This window comes from Miscanthus floridulus, chromosome 8 (assembly GCF_019320115.1).
Source record: "Miscanthus floridulus cultivar M001 chromosome 8, ASM1932011v1, whole genome shotgun sequence".
NCBI classification, from domain to species: Eukaryota; Viridiplantae; Streptophyta; class Magnoliopsida; order Poales; family Poaceae; genus Miscanthus; species Miscanthus floridulus.
The window spans coordinates 178,999,144-179,024,646 of NC_089587.1; the positions used below are offsets into that span (position 1 = coordinate 178,999,144).

General features: G+C 49.2%; 2 protein-coding genes and 1 pseudogene across 2 annotated transcripts; 1 reads left to right on the forward strand and 2 right to left on the reverse strand.

Moving 5' to 3' along the window:
* Nucleotides 1–476: 476 nt before the first annotated feature.
* LOC136474139 (glycosyl hydrolase 5 family protein-like) lies at nucleotides 477–2,321 on the forward strand (annotated as a pseudogene).
* An 894-nt stretch (nucleotides 2,322–3,215) lies between these two features.
* LOC136474141 (probable inactive purple acid phosphatase 2) lies at nucleotides 3,216–7,724 on the reverse strand. The gene is made up of 2 exons (XM_066471741.1): nucleotides 6,975–7,724; nucleotides 3,216–4,610 (listed from the first exon to the last, which is right to left on the reverse strand). The coding sequence occupies exons 1-2, from the start codon at nucleotides 7,659–7,661 to the stop codon at nucleotides 3,357–3,359; spliced, it is 1,941 nt and encodes a 646-aa protein (XP_066327838.1). The 5' UTR covers nucleotides 7,662–7,724; the 3' UTR covers nucleotides 3,216–3,356.
* A 14,549-nt stretch (nucleotides 7,725–22,273) lies between these two features.
* LOC136474142 (cytochrome P450 86B1-like) lies at nucleotides 22,274–24,767 on the reverse strand. The gene is made up of 2 exons (XM_066471742.1): nucleotides 22,790–24,767; nucleotides 22,274–22,657 (listed from the first exon to the last, which is right to left on the reverse strand). Exons 1-2 carry the CDS (start codon nucleotides 24,387–24,389, stop codon nucleotides 22,647–22,649), a joined length of 1,611 nt encoding a protein of 536 aa, XP_066327839.1. The 5' UTR covers nucleotides 24,390–24,767; the 3' UTR covers nucleotides 22,274–22,646.
* Between the last annotated feature and the right edge of the window lie 736 nt (nucleotides 24,768–25,503).

The following is a 25,503-nucleotide window of genomic DNA, read 5'->3' on the forward strand; positions in this document are numbered from 1 at the left end:
AGTGCTAGGTTACCGATCATCGTAGGCTTTCGATCCGCTCGCGTCCGCCATGGAATCGGTGTCTGCGCTAGGGCAGCGACGGTCGGTGAAGACGGCGTCGGTGATGCGCGGTGGTGACCGGCGGTGAAGGCAGTGGAGTCCGGTGATGCAGTCCGGAGGCGGCGTAGTGCTGTGGTGGAGGTGCTTCCCGTCGCTGGCTGCGCCCCTCACTGGATCGGGTTTAGGGTTTGTCGGTGGGGAGCTCGGCTCAGGCGAACCTCGTGACTTGAGCCGCCGGTCCCCACCTCTATTTATTGCGTAGTGTGACAGAAACCCTCCAGCCATAGTGGACTGAGCGCCCCCGATCAGAATGCGGATCAAAGACCCAACTGGACCGTTTGACCCAGTTTGAAATGAGAGATCAACCTAACATGTCGTCTCCCTGGGGTTCAACTGCGTCCGCCTCACGTACCCGATCGCGCTGGCGACCGACGCTTCGCTGTCGGCGCTCACCGTGCGGCAGTCCCTCCTGGCCCACGGCCTCTTGGAGATGGTCGGCGGCGTCGAGGTCAACAACCCCGGCTTCCTCGATCTCACGCTCATCGACTCGCTCAAGGCAATGCCCGAGACTTCCTGAGAGGAGCTAGTGCTGTTCGTTTTAATAACCTTCGAGCTTCCAGGGCTTCTGGCCACCGCCGTTTTTGCGATGCCATGCAGGCTGTGGTGAACGCCCTTGGGGAGAAGAACGTCATGGTGATCCTGGACAACAACGTGAGCACACTGGGGTGGTGCTGCAGCAACGACGACGGCAATGGGTTCTTCGGCGACAGGCAGCCTGTTCGTTTCGGCTAGATTGACTTATAAGTTATGGCTGAAAGTACCGCTGGTTGGTTTGGTGTGAGAGGAAAACACTGTTGGCTGCTTCGACCCAAACGTGTGGGTGGACGGGCTGGGCAGCATGTCCACCATCTTGGCCGACGTGCCCAACGTCGTCGGCATGAGCCTGCGGAACGAGCTCCGTGGCCCGAGGCAGAACCCCAAAGATTGGTACACGTAAGTTAATTGTTTGCTCACCATCGAAGTCGAATGCAGATTTTGCACGTACACTTTGCTTTTTTTAAAAAAAATCTGAGACTGCACCGGACTGCCGGGGCAGGTACATGCAGAGGGGCGCGGAGGCGGTTCACGCGGCGAACCCTCGGGCGCTGGTGGTCATGGGCGGCCTGAGCTACGACTACGACCTGTCCTTCCTGGCCGCGAGGCAGGTGGGCGTCAGCTTCGCGGCGGAGAACAAGCTGGTGTTCGACGTGCACTGGTACAGCTTCTCGGACGCGCGCGCGTGGGAGGCGGAGAGCGCCAACGAGGTGTGCGGCCGCGCCGCGCGCGACTTCGCGCGCCGCGGCGGGTTCCTCCTCGCCCGGGGATTCCCGCTCTTCCTCAGCGAGTTCGGCGCCGACTCCCGCGGCGGCGACCGCAAGGACAACCGGTACTTCCCGTGCGCGGCCGCCGTGGCCGCGGAGCACGACGTGGACTGGGCGCTGCAGGGCAGCTACGCGCTCCGGCAGGGCGTCGACGGGATGGACGAGGTGTACGGCGTCCTCGACTGGTCCTGGAGCAAGCCCCGCAACGAGACCGTGCCCCCCAGGATCCAGGCGTTGCAGCGGCCGCTCCAAGGTCAGTCGCGTCGCGATATCATCGCTGCTCCAGATTCCCATGGCCGCATGCTGACGAGTGGGGCGTGTTCGTTCAGGTCCTGGCTACGGCGAGGCGCTGCCGTACACCGTGCTGTTCCACCCGCTCACGGGGCTCTGCGCGGTGCGGCGCGGGGACGCGGTGACCACGACACTGGAGCTGGGCCCGTGCAACGAGACGGACGCGTGGGCGTACGCGCCGCCGTCGTCGACGCTTGTTCTAAGGGACGCCGCGGCCGCGGGGCTCCCGTGCCTGCGGGCCGAGGGGCGTGGCCAGCCCGCGCGTCTCGGCACCAACGCCTGCGGCGACCCCCTGTCGACGTGGCGCCTGGCGACAGACTCCGCGATGCACGTCGCCGTCGACGCCGCTGCTCTTGGGCTGGGCGCCGGCTAGTACGGCGGCGGCGGAATGCTGTGCCTGGACGTGGGCACGGACGGCAGGAGCATCGTGACGAACCCGTGCGCGTGCCAGCGCGGGGACGGGGCGTGCGACCCGGAGGGCCAGTGGTTCAAACTGGTCACCAGCACGAGGCGCGTCGCGCGCAGGCCGGCCACGCTCGCCTAGATCGAACTGCAACTCTGGAAGACTTGCTAGGGTTCATTAGGATCATAGGCTATTCTTGACGAAGTTTGTAGGATGAACACCGGAGTCAGCAGCATGCCGATCTTCTCACAATTATTAGGGGAAAAAAAGAGAGGAAAGAATCTACTACTGAAAGATCTAAGAAATTGATTAAACAGGAGCTATCGAACAAACTCGTTGTGCTGCGCTTCCATAATCTTTCCGGATTCATTCCTCGCGCTCAGTCCTCTCTTAGCTTAGACCTCCAATTTCGAAAACTTTGAACTCACTGAATGCGCCTTTACGAAGCCCTCTCTCCATGGGGAATTCAGAATGTTCTCTTCTTGTCACCCCACAAAAAAGTCTGCCACCTCAGGCACCAATTTTCAGTTATATAACCCAAAGCTTCGTTCCTCTCGAAAACATTACTATTTGATTATTGAAGAGCTCGTGTTGTTATTTGGCTTGATTGAAAGTTGGACCCTACGATCGCTCAGATTGTTTATAATTGACTATCACTAGTTCTCTTCATGTAGTTAATTAGGAACTGTGACAATTCCAAACAAAAAAGACGAAGTTTAGGACCTATTTCACCTGACTCCGACTCCTGGCTATGCACGAAGGAGCCAGAGTCGGTAAGCAAAAAATAGTGACGGTCTTTGTAAATGGCCATTAACAGAGACCATTTGTTAGTGGCGGTTAGTTTGCCCTCCTCTAAAAAAACTGGTCTCTGAAAATCTTCTCTGTGGTTGTGTTCATGGGCCTCTAGTTATTTTAAGAAGAGAGATAAAAAGAAGCTAGAGCCGAAGCTCCTCCTAACATGCCTCAGTAGTTCATAGCCAAAATGTGGTTCAAGGCAAGCTCTAAATAGTTCTCATATACCTTTTCTAAATATTTAGTTCGAAAGAAGGAAGTTTATTGATCATCATTAAATCAAGTTGATACAACAAATTTGAAAGCACCCCAACCTCTGCACCAAAGGATACACACAACAACTTTAATCAAAGTTACATACTTAACAATAACAATCAGTCTAAAGGTCAAATATTTAGTTGGTATCTATATATAAGTTACAGTGAAAAAGATAGAGTAATTACCAACAGAAACGAGTAAGGGTGAAGTAACTAGGATTCCTCATCTTTTACAGGAGTCCAGCGTGCAGAGTCCGTCTTCCTTCTAACAGCGAAGCCAGCCATGAAACCGAGCAGCATCGCAACCATCACACAGCCAGCAATTACCATATATGTCAATTTTTTCGGCATCGCACCGACCGGCTTATGCTCATCAGGTGTGCTATCAGTATTGACTTGCCGCGAGAATATTTCAACCACATCATGGACTTGCCCATCATGGTTCCCAATGTACGTTAGTGTCAACTTCTCCCTTGTGGCCATAAGTTTCGTGTACCCAAACTCACGACTGCGGTACATGGACCTTTGTGGCTGAGGGAATATGGGATCTTTGGGGTGGTCAGGTCTCGGTTCCCAGCTTGGCTGGTGGTCTTGCCCAGCCATCCCGATCACAACATGTGCAGGAGCACCAGGGTACACAAAGCTTGACGACGTGTTAAGGCATTGATAGTTCTTCATGGGGCAGAATCTCTCATAGCTGTGAATATGCCCCCACAGAGCAAGTGTCACGCCGTGTTTCACAAAGAGTGGTTCCAGATGTTGAATCATCTGCTCCCTGTGAGCTGTGTCCCTGACCTCATTGCTTGAGGTGTACATCGGTCGGTGGCCCTGGAACACAATGAATGGTGTTCGACTCCGGTTGACACGCTCAAGGTCAGCTTTTATATATTTGTACTGATCACTGCCTTGAGTGAAATTGGTTTCAGTGGACATGTAAACAAAATGAACAACACCTGCATCAAATGAGTAGTAGAGATTCTGAGTGTCAGGAGCACTGGTGCCAGTAGGGAAAGAAGAGTTTCCAGGCATTCTGAACTTGATGCTGTATGGTACACCACATTCACCACCGCTATCCTTCCCATTATATATGTTTGCAGCCCAGGAGGGTTTCCAAGGTTGGGAAGGCCAGTCATACTCATGATTTCCAATGCAGACATGGTATGGTGTATTCGCGGCAATAGGTTCAATCTGTTCGAAGAAATGATCCCATAACCACGCATAACCTTTAGCATAGCTGATGTCACCGATATGTGAAATGACTGCAGGTTTGTCTTTAAGGGCTTGAAGATCACGGAGGATCCATTTCACAGTTGACAAACTTTCTTGAGGTGTTCGAAAGTAGGTGTTGTAAGGAACATAAGTGCCGAGGTCACCAAAGAGGAATGCAATGGTCTCATTGGCCTCAATGTCACGTGAGATGAAGCTGTGTGTCTCACTCCAACCTCCTGAATCATTGCCACTGCCAACCTACCAATAACAGTTCAAACTTCAAAAGATCAGGTCAATGTGGCATACAATGGAATATTTATACCAAATGCTGATGATGCTCATCATAGTTGAAACTTGAAACTATGAGCTATGAAACATAATTATTTGTTTGACCTAGTTTAGCTTGCCATGCAAATGTGGTTGCTCCAGAAGTCATCATTTGTTGATATTTAAAAAGACATCTCTTCAAAATGGATGGAATTAATGTTACCTATCGAGGATCAAGCCATCTGTTCCTAACATCAAAATCTAAGTTTTTGCAATGGAGTCCTGCTCTTTGTGCTTCACTAAAGGCTAAATAGCCCAAGTCCAAGATGGATTGTCGGCGACAAGCAAGATCCTAAGTCTAGTCAACTTCAAAGCGCAATAGTCATTCCATGTTAAATTATATTAATACTCCATAACAAAAAAAAAGTTGGTAGTTCAAGTAAACTTATTATGTTTAATAAAAAAGTCGTAGCATGTCTACATTGTTAGTTTAATTGTAAGCGCCCGTTTTTTCCCTAGAGAAATATACAGATGATAGAGAAAATTCAACACATTGAACACTATGGTATGATAATAAATTAGAGTTCACTTGTAGACCTAAAATCTAGATTCTTAATAAAAATCTCCAAAGAATGAGCCGGGAATAAGAGATAATACTAGGGTTTCAACTTATATGTTGAGGAAAAATTTAAATTGCAGTAGGTAAGATCGAATGGAAAGCCAAAATCTGAACTTATGAACATAGTTGTTAAAATAAAAATTCTATGATGCGATTTTATGACTTTACAATCTTAGTTTATTAGGTCAACAATTTCAATTTTTGTGGGTCTTAAATTTATCCGAAAACTTATAATACTTATGTCTCGTAAAATTGCTAGCCTTGTGCGGATACACAGGTTTATGGACTGGTATGCTGTATTGCAAGTAGTGGTAGACTATCAAACTGAAGCTACAACAACAACAACAACAACATAGCCTTTCAGTCCCAAGCAAATTGGGGTAGGCTAAAATCAAACTGAAGCTAGTGTTCCAAAATTAAATTCTGCACATCTTTCAGATGAATATGATCCCATCTAACTTCTTCAGACGCCCCAAACTAGGATGTTTGGATGGGCAGATGGGAAACCAAATTAAACCCCAAGGGTTTATATGAGTCCAAATCTGAAGTGACTCGTACCAATCCTTCTTTCAATCTAGCCAGGCAAATAAGTATCCAACAAAAATAATTTCTGCACCCAGATTCAACTATCCAACAAAAATAATTTATGCACCCAGATTCAATCTGACAGTCATTACCAACACTAGGTGCTACAATGAGCTCTGTTTAAAAATTGCAGTAGGTAAGATCAAATGGGAGGCCAAAATCTGAACTTATGAACATAGTTGTTAAAATCAAAATTCAATGGCGCGATTTTACTACTTTACAATCTTAGTTTATTAGGTTGATTCTCCAATTCTGTTAAGTAGAATCTACAATTTTACGATTCTAGCAATTATGATCCTACAATTTGGGATCTTACCATTAGAGTTTCGATACAATTCAAGATCATGATTTTAACAAACTTGTTTATGAAGTCACAACTCTCGATAGATAGGCTACAACAATAGCTGACATAGCTCAAGGTAAGGTTTCGACTAAGCACATGTCAAGCGCATGTGATGCAATGAAAAAGGGAAAACTTGGAATGAGGATAGGAAGTCACTTAAATTGGTATCCATAGTCTTACATATGATAAAGAGTACAGAGTATATGTATGGACAATTTCAATTTTTGTAGGTCTAGATTTATCCGAAAACTTCTGATACTTATGTTGTAAAATTGCTAACCCTGTGCAGATACACAGGTTTATGGACTAGTATGCTGTGATGCAAGTAGTGAGTGATTCTGGTAGGCTTTGGTTCCCTAATCGAAGCACACAAAAGCAAGAATTCTTGCACGAATGCAAGCATAAAAAACTTGACTATCAAACTGAAGCTAGTGTTCTAAAATTAAATTTCGCACAACTTTCAGACAATCCAAGGCCCCAAACTAGGATGTTCCAATGGGTAGATCCACAGATGGGGAACCAAATTAAATTCCAAGGGTTTATCAGTTCAAATCTGAAGTGACTCGTAGCAATCGTTCCAACCAAGCTAGAGCCGAACAAGTATCCAACAAAAATATTTTTCGCACCCAGATTCAATCTGACAGTCATTACCAGCACCAAATGCTACAATGAGCTCTGTTTATCAGAAAATCAAACTCTCAGATCACAATGAAAGTACTACTAGTAGCCAAAAGTCAAAACCTCACACTTAATCATATCACTCGAAGTGGAAACTAGCAAAATCCATGCAAGTTGTATGTATCTATACCTTGTAGAAGTACCTTGTCCCAGGCTGCAACCCCTTCATCACGCCGTCGAAGACGAACCCAGGGTGCCGCCACCCGACGCTGTCGTTCGCCGGGTAGTCGCACATGTGCCGCTGCTCGTATGTCCTCGCCTCCGCCGGCACCTCTTCCCACTCCTCCTCGCGCCGACCAGCGGGCCCGTACCTCACAAACCTCCCTCCGCCGTCGCCGCACACGAACAGCACCCGCATCTCGTCCACCTCGTCGGTGAACGCCAGGTGCAGCTGAGCGGGCCGGGCGCCAGATCCCTCGTAGGCCACATTGCCGGAGACGGCGGCGCGGTGGCTGGCGTCGGGGAGCGTGTCGCCGTCCTGCTGGTCAACGCGCCGTCCTCCTCGGAACAAGCGGAACTGGTAGGGAGCGCGTAGGTCGGGCAGGCGCGGGAGCGTGAGGCTGCCGGCACCCGTGGCCCAGGAGGCGGAGGAGTTGAGGAAGAGAAAGCCGAGGTAATTGAGGTCGCCGGAGGACGGCGGGGAGTAGACGGCGACGTAGTCGAGCGGGCTCGGGTCGGGGAGGTCCGACCATCCGAGGGTGATTGCGTGGTCTGATTTGGTCAGAGTCGACGGGGTGGCAGTGAGGGTCGTGGTGGATGTGGGCTCGCCGGCGGCGAGGTGGGCGATGAGCAGAAAGAGAAGGGCCGACGGCGGCATCGGAATACATTTGTTTGTGAATCTTAAGTTCCGTGACTTAAGCTTGAATTAACGACCGTGCGCAGGAAGCTCAGATCAGGTTAAACAAATATTTCACGATCGCGGTTCATGTGAGTTCAGTTGACTCGGCGGGGAACAGCGGACGCACGTTGCGCCAGTGGGGTCACTGTCAAAAAAAAAAGGTGCGTCGGTTATTGGTATAGATGGCCAATGGGCCGGACCGGCTCGACACGGCACGGGCACGGGCCAGGCACGGCCTGTAGGGGGTCGGGCCGGCACGGTATGCTGTGCCACCCGGGTCGTGCCTCTCTGGGCCTCGTGCCTAGTCTTCGGTCTAAGCACGACACTATGGGTCGTAATTCGTGCCGTGCTAACCCGCGAAGCACGGCTAGATCTACGGGCCGTGTCGACCCAAAGCCCGGTGATCTTAAGACACCTTAAAATTCTTCTCATTCAACACTTAGCACAGATTTATTCATTCAAATTCCAAAATCTCAATTCACAAGTCACAGTCATAATTGTTCACAGATTCAAACTTCCAAGTAAATAACTAAACGACTCATTCACAATCACAATTGTTCACAGATTCAAACTTCTAACTTAGTAAATGATCAAATGACCAAACTCAGTTACTCAGCCACCAACTGATCACAGATTCTAACTTCTAAGTCAACAACTTAGCAAACTCCAAATGATCAAATCCAACAAAACAAAAGGCACGAAAGGAGATAAGATAAATGAGCTATTTGTACAATGCTGCCTCATTAAAAATCTTTCTAGGTAAAATTCATCCTTGTGAGAAACCCTAAAAAAAGAGTGTAGCACAGCTCTTAAACTAAACCATTGTTCAAAGGTCTCACAGTCACAGTCTCATAGATGATAGATACAGATAACACTCTCCTCTCTTAAGTCTCACACTAACTCACTAAGTACCAGCATCAGCTCCAATCCCCACTCCTCAGATAACACTCTCCTCTCTCAAGTCTCACACTAACTAAGTCTCACACTAACCAACACCATCCCCAGATGTACCACCAACCCCAGATGTAGCACCAGCCCCAGTTATACCAACAACAACCCCAAATTCATCTTCATCAAGATACAAATTCTTGAAGAAGTATTCCAACTCTTTGTTGTAAACAGCATGATGTAACCTTCTTTCTCCTAACTCCCAATCCTTTATGCAGGTCAGTATCTCCATAGTTTCAGGCAACAAACATCGTCACCGCTCTTCAATTATCCTTTCTATCAAGCTAAAACATGATTCTGAAGAGACAGTAAAAATAGGAACTGACATAATATCTCTAACCATTATAGATAGGATTGGATAGGTTAGTTTGTGGTCATGCCACCATAGAAGTGTAACAGAACCGACCAATTATACGAGATTAAGTAAGCAAATCTTCCGCCGAAGCAGATAATTTAGCAAACTTAAGCCCGTATAACCCGGTAGTCCATGAAACCACGAAGGATTTCAAACCAATTGACATACAAACCAAGATCGTATAAGTTTAGCAAGTACTGTCACATGTTACATAAAGTTCGCCATGACAGTTGAATACATCAGAGTTTAGAACATAAAGTTATTACAACCCAAGTTCAATTGAAATAGCGGAAGCAATTAGTTTTAAAGCCACACACACACTTTTGGTTCAGATACAGTGCCAGTAGGTAGTCATCTCCAACAAAGCATTAGATGAGAGATACGGAGTGACCATTGCCCTTGGTCCTAGTTGTCACCCATCGCCGGGTACAGGCAGTTAATGCAATAACCGTAGTACATTTGACCATCTGCAATAACAATGGGAACAACGTCCTGAGTACGAGAAGGTACTCAGCTAGACTTACCCGTCTAAAACCAAAATAAAGTGACACCAAGGATTATGCAAGGCTTTCTTTAGTGGGCTAGCTAACTTGTTTGCAAAAAGCACAAGCTATCATGAAGAAACCATTTTAAGTACTTTGCATCATCTTTATTATAACATATCCATCTAGGTAAGCACCTGTACTATAACAATCACTTGATTAATCAATAGCATCCAGTTACCAATTTAGATTTAGCATATCCCCTACCATCCAGATAACCATCATTGTTCCATCATAATTACTACGATGCCGTAGCTTGAGTCAAGTGCTCACTATCCAGGAGTGATGGCGATTCGAATCGATTCCTAATCAGCTGGTGATTTATTCCTCACACAAACCACACTCACCGATCAAGTGAGCTACAGATCACCAATAACACTTTCCAAGTAGCCACGGGATAACAGTTCGGGACCGCACTACCCAGGGACCGCCCGACTACAAGGACGCACCTTGGGCTCAGCGTCCCCGTCATACCCCCTTCAGCACTAGTCTGCCAATCCGAGTTTATCCCAGCTCGAATAGTGTCACTAACTTCACGGTCAAAAGGTACTTTATTCGGCTAGCTAAATGTGAGGCATGCGTTCAACATGACAAGAGGAACGAGCAACGATCGGTCCTTAAGCGACACAGATGGAAAACTAATAGCACCCCAGAACCCTGTCTGGTTGCCTCCAACTTTTTCCGTCCGGTCTCCAATTATCCATCACACATGGTTAATTCTAGGATATCATTCTTTTCATAGCTAAATTCTTTCAGTAACCACCTATAAATGTAGGTGACCGGATATCACCGATTGCTACTGGTCTAAGCAGGGCTAAGCAGTTATTCGATCCTGACCTAACAGGGTAAAAAGGTAATAAGGTAGACAAGAATAGTAATAAATGTATCAACGGTTTCAATCAACTCCTACAACTTAATGCAACAATATATAAATGCATATATATAGAAAGAATTGCTTTTATAAAGTAGGAGACTTAGAATGCTCCGGGGCTTGCCTCATTCGAACGAACTAGGTTGATGATCCACGCACTCGGGCAAGTCCTCTCCTTGCTCCTCTTCCTCTGGCACCTCCTGTGCCTAGACTTCTTATGGATCTGTCCTGGTCTGCTCTTCCTGAACTACTACTAACAACTCCTCCTACGATCCTGTATGATGTAGATGTATAAATGCTAATGCATAGGTGCATCGAAGAGGTGACATGTAATGATCATGATGTATGAAATGTAGATGAACATGTTTAACTTTATGAGACATAGTAGAAGTAAAGCTCTTCTACAAGGTAGCCAACATCATCCAAGAATATGTACTACTATACTACTACTACAACCACTAGACTAACATGCCAAGTCACCACAACAATCTAAGATGCTTCAAAGATACACCAAAGCAAACATTATTAACTAATCATGCATTAAAGAAGATTAGTTTATTTCATTTTAAACTAGGGCTACAACAGCAACATATATTTCTAGTGCTCATAAAAATCTTAGAAAATTACAGTAGTATAGTACTACTCTAAGTAGACTACCATAAAATTTTGATGGTATTTGGATAAGTACAATAGCCTACACAAAAATGACAAGCTATGGCATAATTATGAGCATGAAAATACTTTGTACTATGAAAAGTGTCAAACAACAGATTTGGTATTTTTCCTATGTTCTACACAGTAAACAATCACTGCACAAAAATTATCATACACATGTTTTATACAATTTTTGCTCTCTATTAAAATAACAAAAATCCTCAATTAAAGGCACTTGAACTACACCTCAATATTTCTCTACAGAACATGCATGGTATATATTTTTCACAGAAAGTACATCTCAAGAATAGATCAACCAAATTGGAATCATATTTTTCTGATACATATAGGATTTACTAAACATTTTACAAGATATCAGCAATATCAAGAATTAAATAAAGCTCTACATTAAAGTATCTCAAAAATGATATGCAATATTTTTATCATGTAGATCTAGTGATAAGGAACACAACAAAATTTATTTCATTAATTTTGGAGCAATATAACTCAAGATATACATTTTACAAGCTTTTTAATCAATTTTTGAAATCATTTTAGAAATCCTTTTCTTTAAAACTGAAATTCCACCGAACCCTAATCTGCTAGGTGCACCCGGTGCAGTGCACCCAAAGGTGCTGTCACGCGGAACCCGCGATCAAGCCGGGCCCACGCGTCAGCTGGAGCCGAGGCAGGGGTCGTCGTTGACCGGCCGGCTTTCGCCGCCGGTGAGCTCGCTGGCGGTGAGGTCACCACCAGCGGCTCCCCGCTACGAGGTGGACCTGATGCGCCAAGAGCGGGCACTAGAGGAGCTCGGAAGCGAGCTTGCCGGCACGCATGGCGACACGGCGACGCGGCATGCCCGCGTGCGGGCACTTCCCGGCCACAGCAAGGCATGGGGAGGCGCACACGAGGTTTGTAAGGGCAAGGCGGTGCTAACGCGCACGAAATCAGAAGGAGAAAGGGAGCGAAAAGGGGGAGGTCCACGGAGCCATGCTGCTCCGGTGAGGTCGGTCGTGCTTCGGCGAGCAATAGCGGCCGGCTCGAGCCTTACCACGTCAAAAGGAGACGAGCAAAAGATGCGTGATGCCGGGGCGAAGGTGTGGCGAAGATGTAGCGAGCTCCGGTGGTCAGGCGTGGTCGGGACGGCTACTCCGCTGATGGCGTGTGGCGGAGCGAGCGAGCTACGGCTGCTGCTTGCGCTAGCGGAAGAGAGGGCGAAGTGGAGGTGGAGTGCAGCGCCAGGGTGTGGCTGGCCGAGCCTTGAAGGCAGCGCGGGGACGGTCGGGACAGGGCAGGCCGGTGGTGCCACGCGGCGAGCTCGCCGGCGCATGGCCGCCACGCGACGTGCGCGCTCTGGCGCCGGTCGGGGCGTGGGCGCGGCGAACAGGAGGCACAGCGCGGAGGCAGGTCGGGCCGGCCTATGCGGCTGGGCCAAAAAGGAGGCGGCGGCCCATTCAAGGTGAAAATGATTTTTTTTCAATTTCTTTTCTCCCCCAGATTCATTCAAACGAATTTTTGAACTTTTTCAAAGCAGTTTCAAAAGTTGGACCCAAAATAGAAGTTGCTCAGAAAAATGTACTCTGCAACTTTGCTTTAATGACCAAAGTCAAATTCTTGCTAGATTTTGAATTATAAAATTAAAGTTAATTAAATTTCAAAACCCTATTTTGGAAGATTATTTTTAAAAGAAAATTTTGGCAAAAATTTAAATATAAACTTTGCTCCAAATTGTATCCTAAATATTTATAAGCTATCTTAGTGATCAAACCAAGAAATCATATCACCCAAACATGAGCATGGCATTTTAAATAGTTTAAACATGATGAATTTCAATTTAATTTCAGCACCACATGAAATGACACTTCCTTTCTTTAGAATGGAATGCATAGATGCTGCTTATGCATAATGAAATGATGATTATGCTCATGAGATGGAATGTTAATGCATGCTTAACACCAAGGTGTTACAAGAAGTAAATCAAAATCATCCTCATATGAAGTGACATTGTCACTGTCCAGATAAATTGAGAGCTCACAAACAGCAGAACCAGATGAAGATGAAGTGGGGGCAGATGCAGGGGAAGGACCAACAATACCATATCTAGGGCTTCTAAAGATTCTTCCCCATGCTTGTTTTTTCTTACCTATATGGCTTGCAGGCTGTGCAGCCCTTTGAGACCTAGCTGTACAAAACTTTTTCTCATATTTATTAAACAACTTGTAAATTTTAGTTTTCACATCAGCATAATATGAACTGTAGTCACAACTAGTGTTCTCTTTAAGTATTTGCAGAACATTAAACAAACATCTCAACTTAACTCTAGGATCAAGTATGAATGCAAATGAATATAACAGAGGTATATCCTACCAGTATTTAAGGAATTTAAGCTTCATAGGATATACAACAGCTATTAGATTTTGATCTTTTTCATTTGAATGCAAATAAGAAGAAATCTCTAGCAGATGGTGTAGAATAAGTGGACTAGTTGGATAGTGAACACCAGAAAAAACAACAGTGGAGTAATAAAATAGTTCCAGTAACTCCAATATCTTTTCAGCTACATACCAATGCCTTGCAGACAACAATTGTGAGCCATAATTAGAATTAATGAACACAGAAAAACATGCTTATATGGAACCAAGTGTTTAAGCATAAGGTATATAGCATTCTATCTAACATCCATATCTAAGCCAAACTTTCTAGGTCTAACAGCCTGAGCAGTACAGTAGTTCTTGAACATAGCAATTCTTTGATTAGATGAATTTAAGAAGTTAATAGCAGTTCTAAAATCTTCTGTGTAAGGTTTGATTCTCTTTAAACTAGATTTTACAATTAGATTAATAATATGACAAGCACAACGTTGATGCACAAGATTATACTTACGCTTAGAAGAATCTGAAGGCTTAGGTGAAGGATCAGGACCCAAATAACCAGTAAACATAGATGTCAAAGTATTCATAGCCTTAGCATTAGAAGAAGCATTGTCTAAAGTTGCAGAGAAAACCTTGTCAATCAGATCATACTCCTCAATCACAAAAGCAATTCTTTCAACAATATTTTCACCGAAATGTTTCACCTCAATCAACCTAAGACCAATAACCTCTTTCAGTAACTCCCAATCAGCACTCACATAATGAGCAACAACACTAATGTAGTCCTTCTTAGCATTACTAGACCAAATGTCTGAAGTCAAAGCAACAGAGGTAGTAGCAGACAACACAGAATTCTTAAGCATATTATAACGTTCAGTAAACAGCTTACTAAGATCTCTAGTGATGGTCTGTCTAGATACTTTAACAAACCTAGGGTTATGAGCACAAACAATGTACTCCCCCCAGGCCTCTATCTCACCAATACCTAACGGCAAATCAAGCCTAGCAATCAAGAGACACAACTCAGATCTAGCAACATCAGGTTTATAGTCCTAGTTATGCATAGAACCATCAGGATTATAAGTAAGCCTAGACTGAACCTTAGCAGCTTGATCAGTTTTTTGTGTACAAGATTTTTGGTGCCTCTTCAAGTGGCCAGTGCTAGCAGAAGATCTAGGAGACAACGTATGCTTACACATTTTATAGGTAGCTTTAGTGCAAATTTGCCTACCATTCACAGTCTCATAGACCTCATCAAAATTAGCCCACATAACAGATTTACGCTTACCAACAGAAGAGGTACCAGCAACAGATGGAGATGAGCTGTTGGAGGCGATCGGGGTCCCAGTCATCGTCGCCCCTTCATCACTGCCGTCACCGTCGCCGTCCAGATCGATCGAAGCAGAGCCGCTACCAACATCGATACCGCACAACGCAATGGCATCGTCATGGGTGTCATCGTTGTCCTCGCCCTCGAGGGCTAGGCCTAGCAGCAAGACGACATCGTCTTCAGCCATGTGTGAGGTCGAGATGGCGAACTAGAGGGGGGGTGAATAGTTCTTTCTAAAATAATCGCATCGGCGAACCGAAACAAGTACGGAATTAAAACTATCGGTCTAGCCAAGACTATGTCCCTCTATTTATGTTCTCTAGCACCTTCCAAAGATACTAATTAAGCAACAAAGGTGCCGGGCTAGCTAGAGCTCACCTAACCAATTCTAGAAGCAAGGTCACACAAACCTATCTCACTAGTACTTCAAGCAACAAGGGAGCTCCTACATAAGCTAGTAAGCAAAAGTACAAAGCCACATAAGCTCACTAGCAATGCTCAATAACAAGGCAACCAATGTCAAATTAGAGAGCACAATTACTTACCTACATAAACTAAGTAATGTGACTACCAAGGTTACACAAACCAAATTAGCCACGCAAAGGAGCTACTTCTATGCTACACAAGCAAGAAGGTAACTAGTAAGCTACACAAGCTAACTAATTACAAGAGCAACTACACAAGCACAATGTATATGAAATATAAATGCAAGCTTGTAAAAGGGGATTGCAAACCAATGGGAAGAACAAGGTTGACACGGTGATTTCTCTCTCGAGGTTCACGTGCTTGCCAACACGCTAGTCCCTGTTGTGTCGACCGCTCACTTGGTGGTTCGGTGGCTAATTGGCATCATCTACTAAGCCCGCACGTCGGACACCGCAAGAACCTACCCCCGAAAGTGAGCACTACTACACAAACGAATATGCGCAGCATTGCACTTTTGCACTCCGTGGCGGACACCTATTTTTGCCCGCTGCGGTAAATCTCACGATTTACCGCGGCGGGCATTTTTTATTTACCACAGCGGGCACTTTTGCCCGCCATGGTAAATCGATTTACCGTGGCGGGCATCTTAATATGTCCGCCATGGTAAATACCCTATTTACCGTGGCGGACATTATAAGGTGTCCGCCACGGTAAATCGATTTACCGTGGCGGACATATTAAGATGCCCGCCACGGTAAATACCCTATTTACCGTGGCGGACATCGTAAGGTGTTCGCCACGGTAAATCAATTTACCGTGGCGGCCATATTAAGATGCCCGCCATGGTAAATACCCCTATTTGCCGTGGCGGACATCGTAAGGTGTCCGCCACGGTAAATCAATTTACCGTGGCGGACAACGTTAAAAGCCCGCCACGGAAAAGGTCTAGGCCCATCAGGCCCAAGCTGGCCCGATATTCTACATGTATATATAGGTATACTTAGGCGCAGTCGGCCTCTCTTCCTCCCCACTCTCTTCCTCCCCACGCGCTCCAGGTCAGGCCGCCCCGACGACGACAGTGGAGGCCCCGACGGCGCCCCTTCCTCTCCCTCCTTCGGCCGGTGGTGGAGGCCCCGACGGTGCCCCTTCCTCTCCCTCCTCCGACCGGCGTGGAGGCCCCGACGCCGGCATGGAGGCCCCGGTGGCGGCGGCGGATCCGGCGCAAGGTGTGGAGCCCTCTTTCTTCTCTCTCAGATCAATGGTGGATCTTGTCCCTCTCACACTCGCACCCTTGCAGATCCCCGACGACGGTGGCGAGCAGCGGCGACGGGTGCTCCTCCACGCACGGTGGCAAGCAGCGGCGTGGCCCGTCCGGCGTAGATCCACGGCGGGGCGGCGCCAACCCGCCGCGATGGCACGGATCCACGGAGGGGCGGCCCCAACCCGCCGCGACGGCACGGATCCATGGAGGGGCGTCGTCTCCCTCCCACCCAATCGACGGCGGCGCAGATCCGGTGGGCGTGGCACCCACCCCGGGCCTTCCTCTCCCTCCGGCGGTGCGGCAGGTTGGAGCTGCGGCGGATCCAATCGACGATGGTGGATCGACGGCGGTGGCAGGATCTAGGTTCAGTGCGGCCCGGATCCAAGCCCGTGTGGGCTTTTTTTCTTTTTTTTTTGTTTTTCCTGAACGATTAACCGCGGCGGGCAAAGCTGTCCGCCGCGGGAAGCTACGATTTACCGTGGCCTTTCGGCGGTGGCGGACCAGTTTGCCCGCCGCGGGAAACCCAAAATGCCCGACACGGATAAATATTCTATAGTAGTGGAGGGTAGCTCAATGACATGCTCAACTAGAGTTGCTCTTCGCGGCTCCCACGGGGCGAGCACAATGCCCCTCACAAAGCTCTTCTCCGGAGCACCGCACAAGCTTCTTGTGGGCTTCGACGGAGACCACCACCAAGCCATCTAGGAGGTGGCAACCTCCAAGAGTAACAAGCACCACTGGCTTGCAACTCGATCACCTAGTGCCACTCGATTCAACCTCACGATGCAATCACACTAGAATCACTCTCTCACACAATTAGATGATCATTATCAAGCATATGTGAGATGGAGGGCTCTCAAGCACTCTCAAGCATGGACACAAAGTCCCCCGAGGTGCTCAACACCAGCCATGGCTGAGACCCCCTTCTATTTATAGCCCCATAGGCTAAACTATCCGTTACCCCTTCACTGGGCGTTTTTCGGGTTGACCGGACGTGCCGGTCATATTGATCGGACGCAGGACCTCAGCGTCCGATCAATGGATGCTCGCCACGTGTCGCCTTCGTTCAACCTCAGTCACTTGATCTCAACGATCAAGTAATGACCGGACATAGCTGCTCAAACTGACCGGACGCAGCAACCCCAGCGTCCGGTCGTTTCCAGTAAGGTACCAGTCGTGACCGAACGTGTCCGGTCGGTCATGATCGGACGCAGCGTTAGCGTCCGGTCCTTCTCCAACTTTTCTATGTCACCTACGTCACCGTACGTCAGCCTGACCGGACGCATCCTGCCAGCGTCCGATCGAAGATCGACGCCTATACGCTCTCGGTCGCCACTGACCGGACACAGGACCCCAGCGTCCGATCACTGCGTGACCAGTGTCCAGTGCACTCTGTAAGACCCTGTCTTTTCTGTATAGGGCGCTGGTGGCACCGGACACTCCGCCAGTGGAGTTCAAAACCTTCTCACCTCCGTTCCATCGCCGAGTTGATCCACATCAACTTCAACTTCATCTCCTTTATAAATGTGCCAACACCACCAAGTGTATACCACTATGTGTATGTGTGTTAGCATTTTCACAATCATTTTTTCAAAGGATTAGCCACTCAACTTGCCACGCCACTCAATCATAGCGACGATGCAAAGTTAGATCACTCGAGTGGCACTAGATGACCGATATGCAAACAAGTTTGCCTCTCTTGATAGTACGACCATCTATCCTAAATCCGGTCATTAACTTCTCTACACACCTATGACCAGTGAAATGAAATGCCCTAAGTTATACCTTTGCCTTACGCATTCCATTCCATCTCCTTCAATGTCGATTCAACACATACACCAACATGATCAACAATGATATGATCCACTTCATATCATCATGTGATCATATTGGTTCATCGATCTTGACTTCACTTGCTTTTCACCGTTGCCTTCGTCCATCAGCGTCAAGTCTTGCTCAAGCCTCACCGCCATACAGTCCATCGCTCTAAAGCCTCTGACTTGCCCTTCACGCTTGCAACCGGTCCATCAAGCCAAGTCTTGTCTTGATCTTCTCCACCTTGATCACATGACTCAATGTCATGTCTCATGTGCAATGAGCTCCCTCATCATCACATGTGTGAGCTGATGAGAACATCACTTCTTTATCACATACAAGCCAAGGAGAGGAGGAGGACCAGCATGGGCGTCCAATTCATCTTTCTCATGTTGGAGGCCCAGTCCAACTGAAGTTGGAGCCCATCTCGGGTTCTAGGACTAGTCTGCCTTAAACTGGTCACCCAGGACGCATCCGGACTCCGTTTTTGATGATCCACATATGGATGGAAAGCTAATTGGATAAGGAAGCCAACCCAATTTGTCTCACGTCAAAATCCCTTCGAAATCAATGGAAATGGTCGAAACAAGTCAGCATCCAGAATCTGTCAGGGTGCTGCGATACCGTCTTTTGGTCCATTGGACCGTGTATCGTGTTTGGGCCCATTAGAGGGCACATCCTAGGGGGTGACGCCCAAGACTCTATAAATACCAGCCGTCACTCTCCTTAGGATTTGGGTTTTGTTTAGTTCTTGATTTCCTCGTGAAACAGACATTGTTTTGCTGCAACTATGCCGCCAAGGCTGCTTGCTGTGAACTAGGGCCCCAGTTCTTGATCTTGTTCACCTATAGCGATTAGTCCTTTCAAATAAAGACTTGAAATCCTTCTTGTTATCATAAGCCTCATATTTATTTGCAATTTCAGATTGCGTTCATCCCGTTTTTGCTTGTGTTATCGATTCGCTTGTAGGAAAGCCTTCTCGGCGAGGTCAATCGTGTTCGCGTGGTTGATTACCAATGGAGCAGTGGTGTAATAGTTGCGGGGGTCCGAATCAGTCTTGGTTCGAAGCCTAGATCGTGAACATCAAGTCTCCATCAATCGACGCTATTATACCTTTCGAAAGATCGGGCCTAGTCTACATCATGAGCTTTGCAACATTTCCAAGTCATTTTCACCTTCATGGCATATGTTGCTCACACATATGTACCTGTGGACTAATCACCTGTGTATCTCACATAAACACAATTAGTCCACCTAGATTGTCACTCAATTACCAAAACCACATAAGGACCTTTCACCATGGCATCCTCATCGTCGTCCTCTCTAGCTTTGTTCCTCAACGGTGCGCGGGGCCGCCTTGGTCTCTCTATGCCATAGCTAGAGGACGACGCATCGACTACCGACCTGAGCAAAGAGAAGAAGAAGGGTTAGGGTTAGGGTTCATACCTGCGCAACCAGAGCCCGATGCTAGAAAAAGAGAAAATGAGGGCCATCCAGAGGAAGACGACACACCGATTAGCAACGACGACGAGCGGCAGAGGAGGGACAGATGGGGACACGAACTCACATAATCACCGAGATCTAGAGGGGAGAGAGGGAGAGAGAGAAGGGAGAGGTAGAGAGGGAGGGGGTCAGGGTCAGGAAGGAGGAGAAGGGAGCGTCGTCGGTGGCGGTAGGCGGAACGGAGTCGGGGTCACCGAAGTTGCAGAGGAGACCACGATGCGCGAGGTGAGAGCAAGATGAGAGAGCGGCATGGCGGGTGGGGAAATCAGGAAATGATTTAGGGTTTGGGGGTGAGGGGAGGGACTGAGGGAGCGTCATCGTCATCGATAGGCGGATCGGAATTGGGGTCACCGGAGCTGCAAAGGAGACCACGATGCGCGAGGCGAGAGCGAGACGAGGGAGCAGCATGATGGGTAGGGATCAGGAAATGATTTAGGGTTTTGTGGTGAGGGGAGGGACTGAGGGAGCGCCATGGCCTCCCGCTTTTATATGAGGGGGGTGTAGGCGGGGGCGCAAGGCCGTGGCCATGGCGAGCCATTGGGGGCCAACTACGACTGGACCGGCTGGCCATGGCGGGGGGCGGGTCGCTGTCGGACCGGCAATTGAAGGTCGGTGTCGACAGAATATCGTCGACAGTCCTTCGAGGGGCCCACGAAGGTAGATTGATCAGCAGAGAAGCATGTGATCAAGAACAAGAAGGCAACAGTGACACACGAGTTAGACAGGTTCAGGCCGTCAGTATGACGTAATACCCTACTTCTGTGGTCTATTGGTTTGTATTAGCTATCGTATGATGTTGCGTGACTGCAGATGTATGTATCTTGTCCGCTAGGGGACCCCTGCCTCTCCTTATATACTCTGGAGGGATAGGGTTACAATGAAAGTATCCTATTTGGTACTATACAATAGCTTGCGGTGCACGCCGAGCAGCGCCGTGCATGCCTTGATCTTGTGGGCTGGGCCACCTCCGATGGTGCGGCCCATGTCTAGTCTTGTGGATACCGGGGGCCATATCTCCACAGTCGGGCTGTGCCGGGCTGGCACGCCGTGCCTGGGGTAAGGCCCAGGCCCGACCTGCTACACCGGGCCGTGCCAGCCCGGTCCCATACGCCACCGGGTCAGGCCGTGCTCGGGTCGGGCCAAATTTGCGGGCTTCGGATCAGGCCACCATGCCTCGGGCTGTATGGACACGAATAGTTATTGGGAGGGAGGGGCATGATGTTTCCCACTCCATGCAGAATTTGGGGTCATAGGGGTTCTTAGCACCGCTGAATCACTGATTCAGACGCTATTTCACTGCAATTAGATACAAATCGCCATGTCCGCAACCAACCCTGCATGATGCATCCATGCGGACTTGCAATCATCGCATCGCGTGACAGATACAGGCAGCACAGCGACAGTGATGTCACTATCCACACGTACGTCGACGCTAGCGACGCCTATTCCCTCCGTTCAGAAAAAAACGCAATTCTAGCTTTGAACAAAAATGCAATTCTAGATTTGAACCTGGACACGCGTAAGGTTCAAAGCTAGAATTGTGTTTTTTTCTGAACGGAGGGAGACACGCGTAAGGTTCAATTGTGTTTTTTCTGAATGAAGACGTACGCTCCTGAAAATTAAACTGTATTAACTCATTTTCCTTTTGCAATTACAGGAGGGACACATGACATGAGCACGCTACCATCCAAGACACTGTAACACGCACAGACGCTCTCACTCTGTATGTACTCTGTTAAAATTAGACACATGGGTTTGAAGTTTTGAACTTGAGGGGGTGAAAGTCGTAGCTTTACGCCTCTACAGAAACCTTCCTAGTAGGAGGGTTAGGACCTGTCCAAAAGAGCGCGGCCCCAAAGCCAAAGCTATTTAGGGGCTAATAGTTGGGGCTAAACTTTAGCCTATCCATTTTTCATTAGCCCCTCCAGGGTGGGTTAAAGAGGGTTAAAAGTTGTCCCTTCATGATAAAGAGTATTAATTAGGAACAAATAGGTTATGATATAATACATGGTTAATCTTTAACCCTTGGATCTAAACAACCCATGGACTCAGGCCTAAAGTTTACTCTCATGAATCCAAACAAGACCTCCTATATATATATACTACTATTTAAATTAACTTTAGGAGGTAAATTCTTGTTCAATTAACCTCGTACCTAAATTTTTGCAACGGAGATAGAAAAACAATAAAACCACATAGAACGTAACTTATGTGGGAAGGAGTGCACCCACCCAGACCCAGGTGAGCTATCCAAGAGAGACACTAATTTGTTGGCATGACAAGAAAATTCTTTGAAGCACTTCAAAACCTCACGCCACTCCCCCCTCCTCTCCTGATTCCTGAACCTCAAATGCTTTATGCTTGCCATCTCGGCATGTTTACTCACCGAGTCGTTCTTTCTTGTTGTGATCATTAGAATGTACGTGTAATTCAAAAAAATCAAATCTAATGACATTAACTATATATTGATCGAGTAATTATTGTATAGTTTATGAAATAAAGTTTTAAATTTCAAACAGATGGAACAAATGTACATTCGTTTGTTGGAACACACAGCAAGACCTTATTTGATACACATGTATTCATCTTAATCCACATATGTTGAAGTGGATTGGAGTGGAATTAAACTAAATTACATCACATTCCACTCCAATGCATATGGATTGAGGTGGATACATAAAGTGAATTTTTATAGGGACGGCATTACCAGTTTACCACGATACAACATACTTACATACACACAGAGAAACAGGAAGTATATAGCACAAGTATGCCACTGCCACAGTTTGCGCATTGGACGTCTTCCGCCCTGAGTAACTTTTACTTAGTTGTTTCCCGGGTGGTGTTGTGCTTCATCCCCCAGAAAAGGGCCTCGAACTGATCTTCTTCAATCTTCCCCTGTTCGACGAGAAACCGGCCATGAGTACAAATGAATGAAACAGTACTGATTTTATGCATAATGACAGTCCTGCTCAATCGCGCGCGGGCTTAGACTCAGAGGCAGGTCGTGTTAATGGAGCGAGCACCCACCTGCAAGATCAGCTGCAGCAGGCACAGGGTGGCCGAGCTCGTGCCGCTGCTCCCTGGCGACGAAGCGCACCTTGAGCCCGTTCTTCATGTAGAGCGTGGTGTTGAGTTTGGGCTTCACCTCCTGCCCCGGCAGCACCTCCACGCGGAACCGCGCCAGCGCCGCCGCCGCCACCGTCTTCATCTGCGTGTACGCGAAGCGCTTGCCGACGCACAGCCTGGGCCCCGCATTGAACACCACGTACTTGTAGGGGCTCTCGGCGCCGCCCGCGAACGCGCCGCTCTTGTTCAGCCACCGCTCCGGGCGGAACTCCAGGCAGTCGGGGCCCCAGGTGGCCTTGTCCCGTCCCATGGCGCACGTGAAGTAGATCACCCGCTGCCGCGCGCGCACCGGCGTGCCGTCCGGGAGCACGTCGTCCTCCAGGGCCTCCTTGAAGTCGACGGGCACCGGTGGGTAAAGGCGCATGGACTCGGTCAGGGCCGCGTGGAGGTAGTCCATGGCCCCGACGTCGCCGCCGCCGCTGCGGGCGATGTCGTCCAGGACGCGGGCCTCCACGTCCGGGTGGGAGGCGAGGAGCCAGAAGAACCAGGTGAGCGCGACGGAGCTGGTGTCGCGGCCCGCGAGGATGAAGCTGATGCAGAAGTCGCGCAGGAACTCGTCGGAGTAGCCCGCCGCGGGGCCGGCGTCGGCGTCGGCGGGAGGGGGCGACGACGACATGAGCCGCGAGAGGAGGTCGCAGCGGCTGGCCAGGTCCCCGACCTTGCGCAGCTCGGCGCGGCGGTCGGCGACGGTCCGCTCGGCGAACTCCCGCACGGCGCGGGCGGCGTCCACGAGCGCGCGCTCGCTGCCGACGCCGAGGAGCCGCTTGGGCTTCCAGATGAAGGGCGGCGTGTAGAAGCGGGTGAGCGAGAGCTCCGTGGCGCGCTCGAACGCGCGCGCGAACGGCACGTCGGGGAGCCCGTCGGCCAGGCACCCGGCCTCCACCCCGAACGCGGCGGCGCAGATGTTGTCGAACGCGAAGCGGAGCAGCACGTCCTGCAGGTCCACAGAGTGCCCACGCTCGCTCAGCGTCTCCAGCAGCGGGACCAGCCGACCACGCACCAGCCGCTGGATGGTGGCCGCCGAGAACTGGAGGAACCGGGCCGAATGCATCTCGGCGCTGGCCGCCTTCCGCTGCGCGCGCCACGAGTCGCCGTCGGCGTTGAAGATGCCGTCGCCGAGCAGCTCCACGAACCGCTCCCGGTAGTAGGGCCCCTTGGGGTAGTTGTCGAAGTTGGCCTTGAGGACGTGCTCCACGTTGGCCGGCACGGAGGTGATGACGCCCGAGGAGCCCCCGCCCCAGGTCCCGCGGTACGGGAACGTGCCGCGACACCGGGACAGCACCGCCGCGCCCCAGTCGTAGACGTCGCCGATCGCGAGGTGCGCGAACAGCGTCGGGATGATGCCCACCACCGGCCACAGCATGGGCTCGCCCGGACGCGACGACAGCCGGCTCCTGGCCGCGCTGCAGACGAAGAGCACCGCGGCGGCCACGCCCAGGTCCGACGCCCGCACGTACTCGCGGAGGAACCGCAGCGCCATGGCCACAAGCTCGCGCGCCATCGGTCGATCGCTCACTGCTGCCAGGTGATCAGTGCTGTGCTGGCGACGGACGGGTAGATCGATAGATCGACGTGCCAAGATGATGAGCTAGCTCAGCTGTGTTTGGATGCTGGCTTGGAGCTCTCCATCCGATGCTATATATACACGCACTCAGGAAAGTGTGCTCGCTCTCTGTGCTGTGGTACACGTACATACACTGCTGCTGGGTGCAGTAGTGGTTGGTGTATCCCGTGTATACGTGCGCCGGGGAGGAGATGGGACCCGGCCAGAGTTGAGTGGCAGTGCGTAGCAGCTATGCCTATGCGGCGGCGTGTTGACCGGTCGATCGGCCCGGCGGCCGCGGTGCGCGGCGGCGGCGCTGCAGACGCGCGGTCTATTCGAGCGGTTAGGGAACTGTGCTGCAGCCTGAAGAGATGAACGAACCGCCGCATTGATATCTGGGATGCCCCTGGAAGTTGGAACGCGAAATTCCCAAGTGCCCATGCGCGCTGGCCTTATCCCTGACGTGCTGCGATTATGCCCTCATGAGTTCGCGGGTGCAATCTGTTCGCTGGTACGGTGCTCTGAGCTAGGAGAGTTCATGGTTAATTACTAGAGTATGATGAGTATGATGAAGCAGCTGGCTGGTGCAGTAGTGAGGCTGACCACGCAGGTGGATGGCACAATGAAACAGCTACCGAGCACCCTTTTTGGCCTGTGCCTTCGTTTGTTTCTCCAATTCTCCATGCATATGTGCAGTACGTACGCTAGACGCAGTACTGCGCAGCGTCACACGTTTTTGTTGTCTACCGACGTTGCCAGCAAGCCACCACTACGTCTACAAATTCGTGCTTGTAGTGCATATAACACATTTACACATAGACAAAACCGACGTGAGCTTTTGGTCTACGCTTACGACGGATTTTGCAGATAAACGAAGGGAAAAAAAATAAACATAAAAATAGGGGGCTCGCCGAACTCGTGACACGGCTCTGCTGGGAGCCACGCGAATTGAAGCACATAATCCCGACGCTGATCCAGGCGGCAGGCATGTTCAGCACAGGTTTCCCTGAATCGCCCGGGAAGCCGAACGATCGCTTCGAAAGGACCTGTGTCAGCGTCACTTTTGGAGAAA

Coding starts and splice junctions, on each gene's coding strand:
- LOC136474141 (XM_066471741.1), bottom strand. CDS start 7,661: ATGCCGCCGTCGGCCCTTCTCTTTCTGCTCATCGCCCACCTCGCCGCC. Junction 4,611..6,974: donor GGACAAGGTACTTCTACAAG/GTATAGATACAT, acceptor TGTTATTGGTAG/GTTGGCAGTGGCAATGATTC.
- LOC136474142 (XM_066471742.1), bottom strand. CDS start 24,389: ATGGCGCGCGAGCTTGTGGCCATGGCGCTGCGGTTCCTCCGCGAGTAC.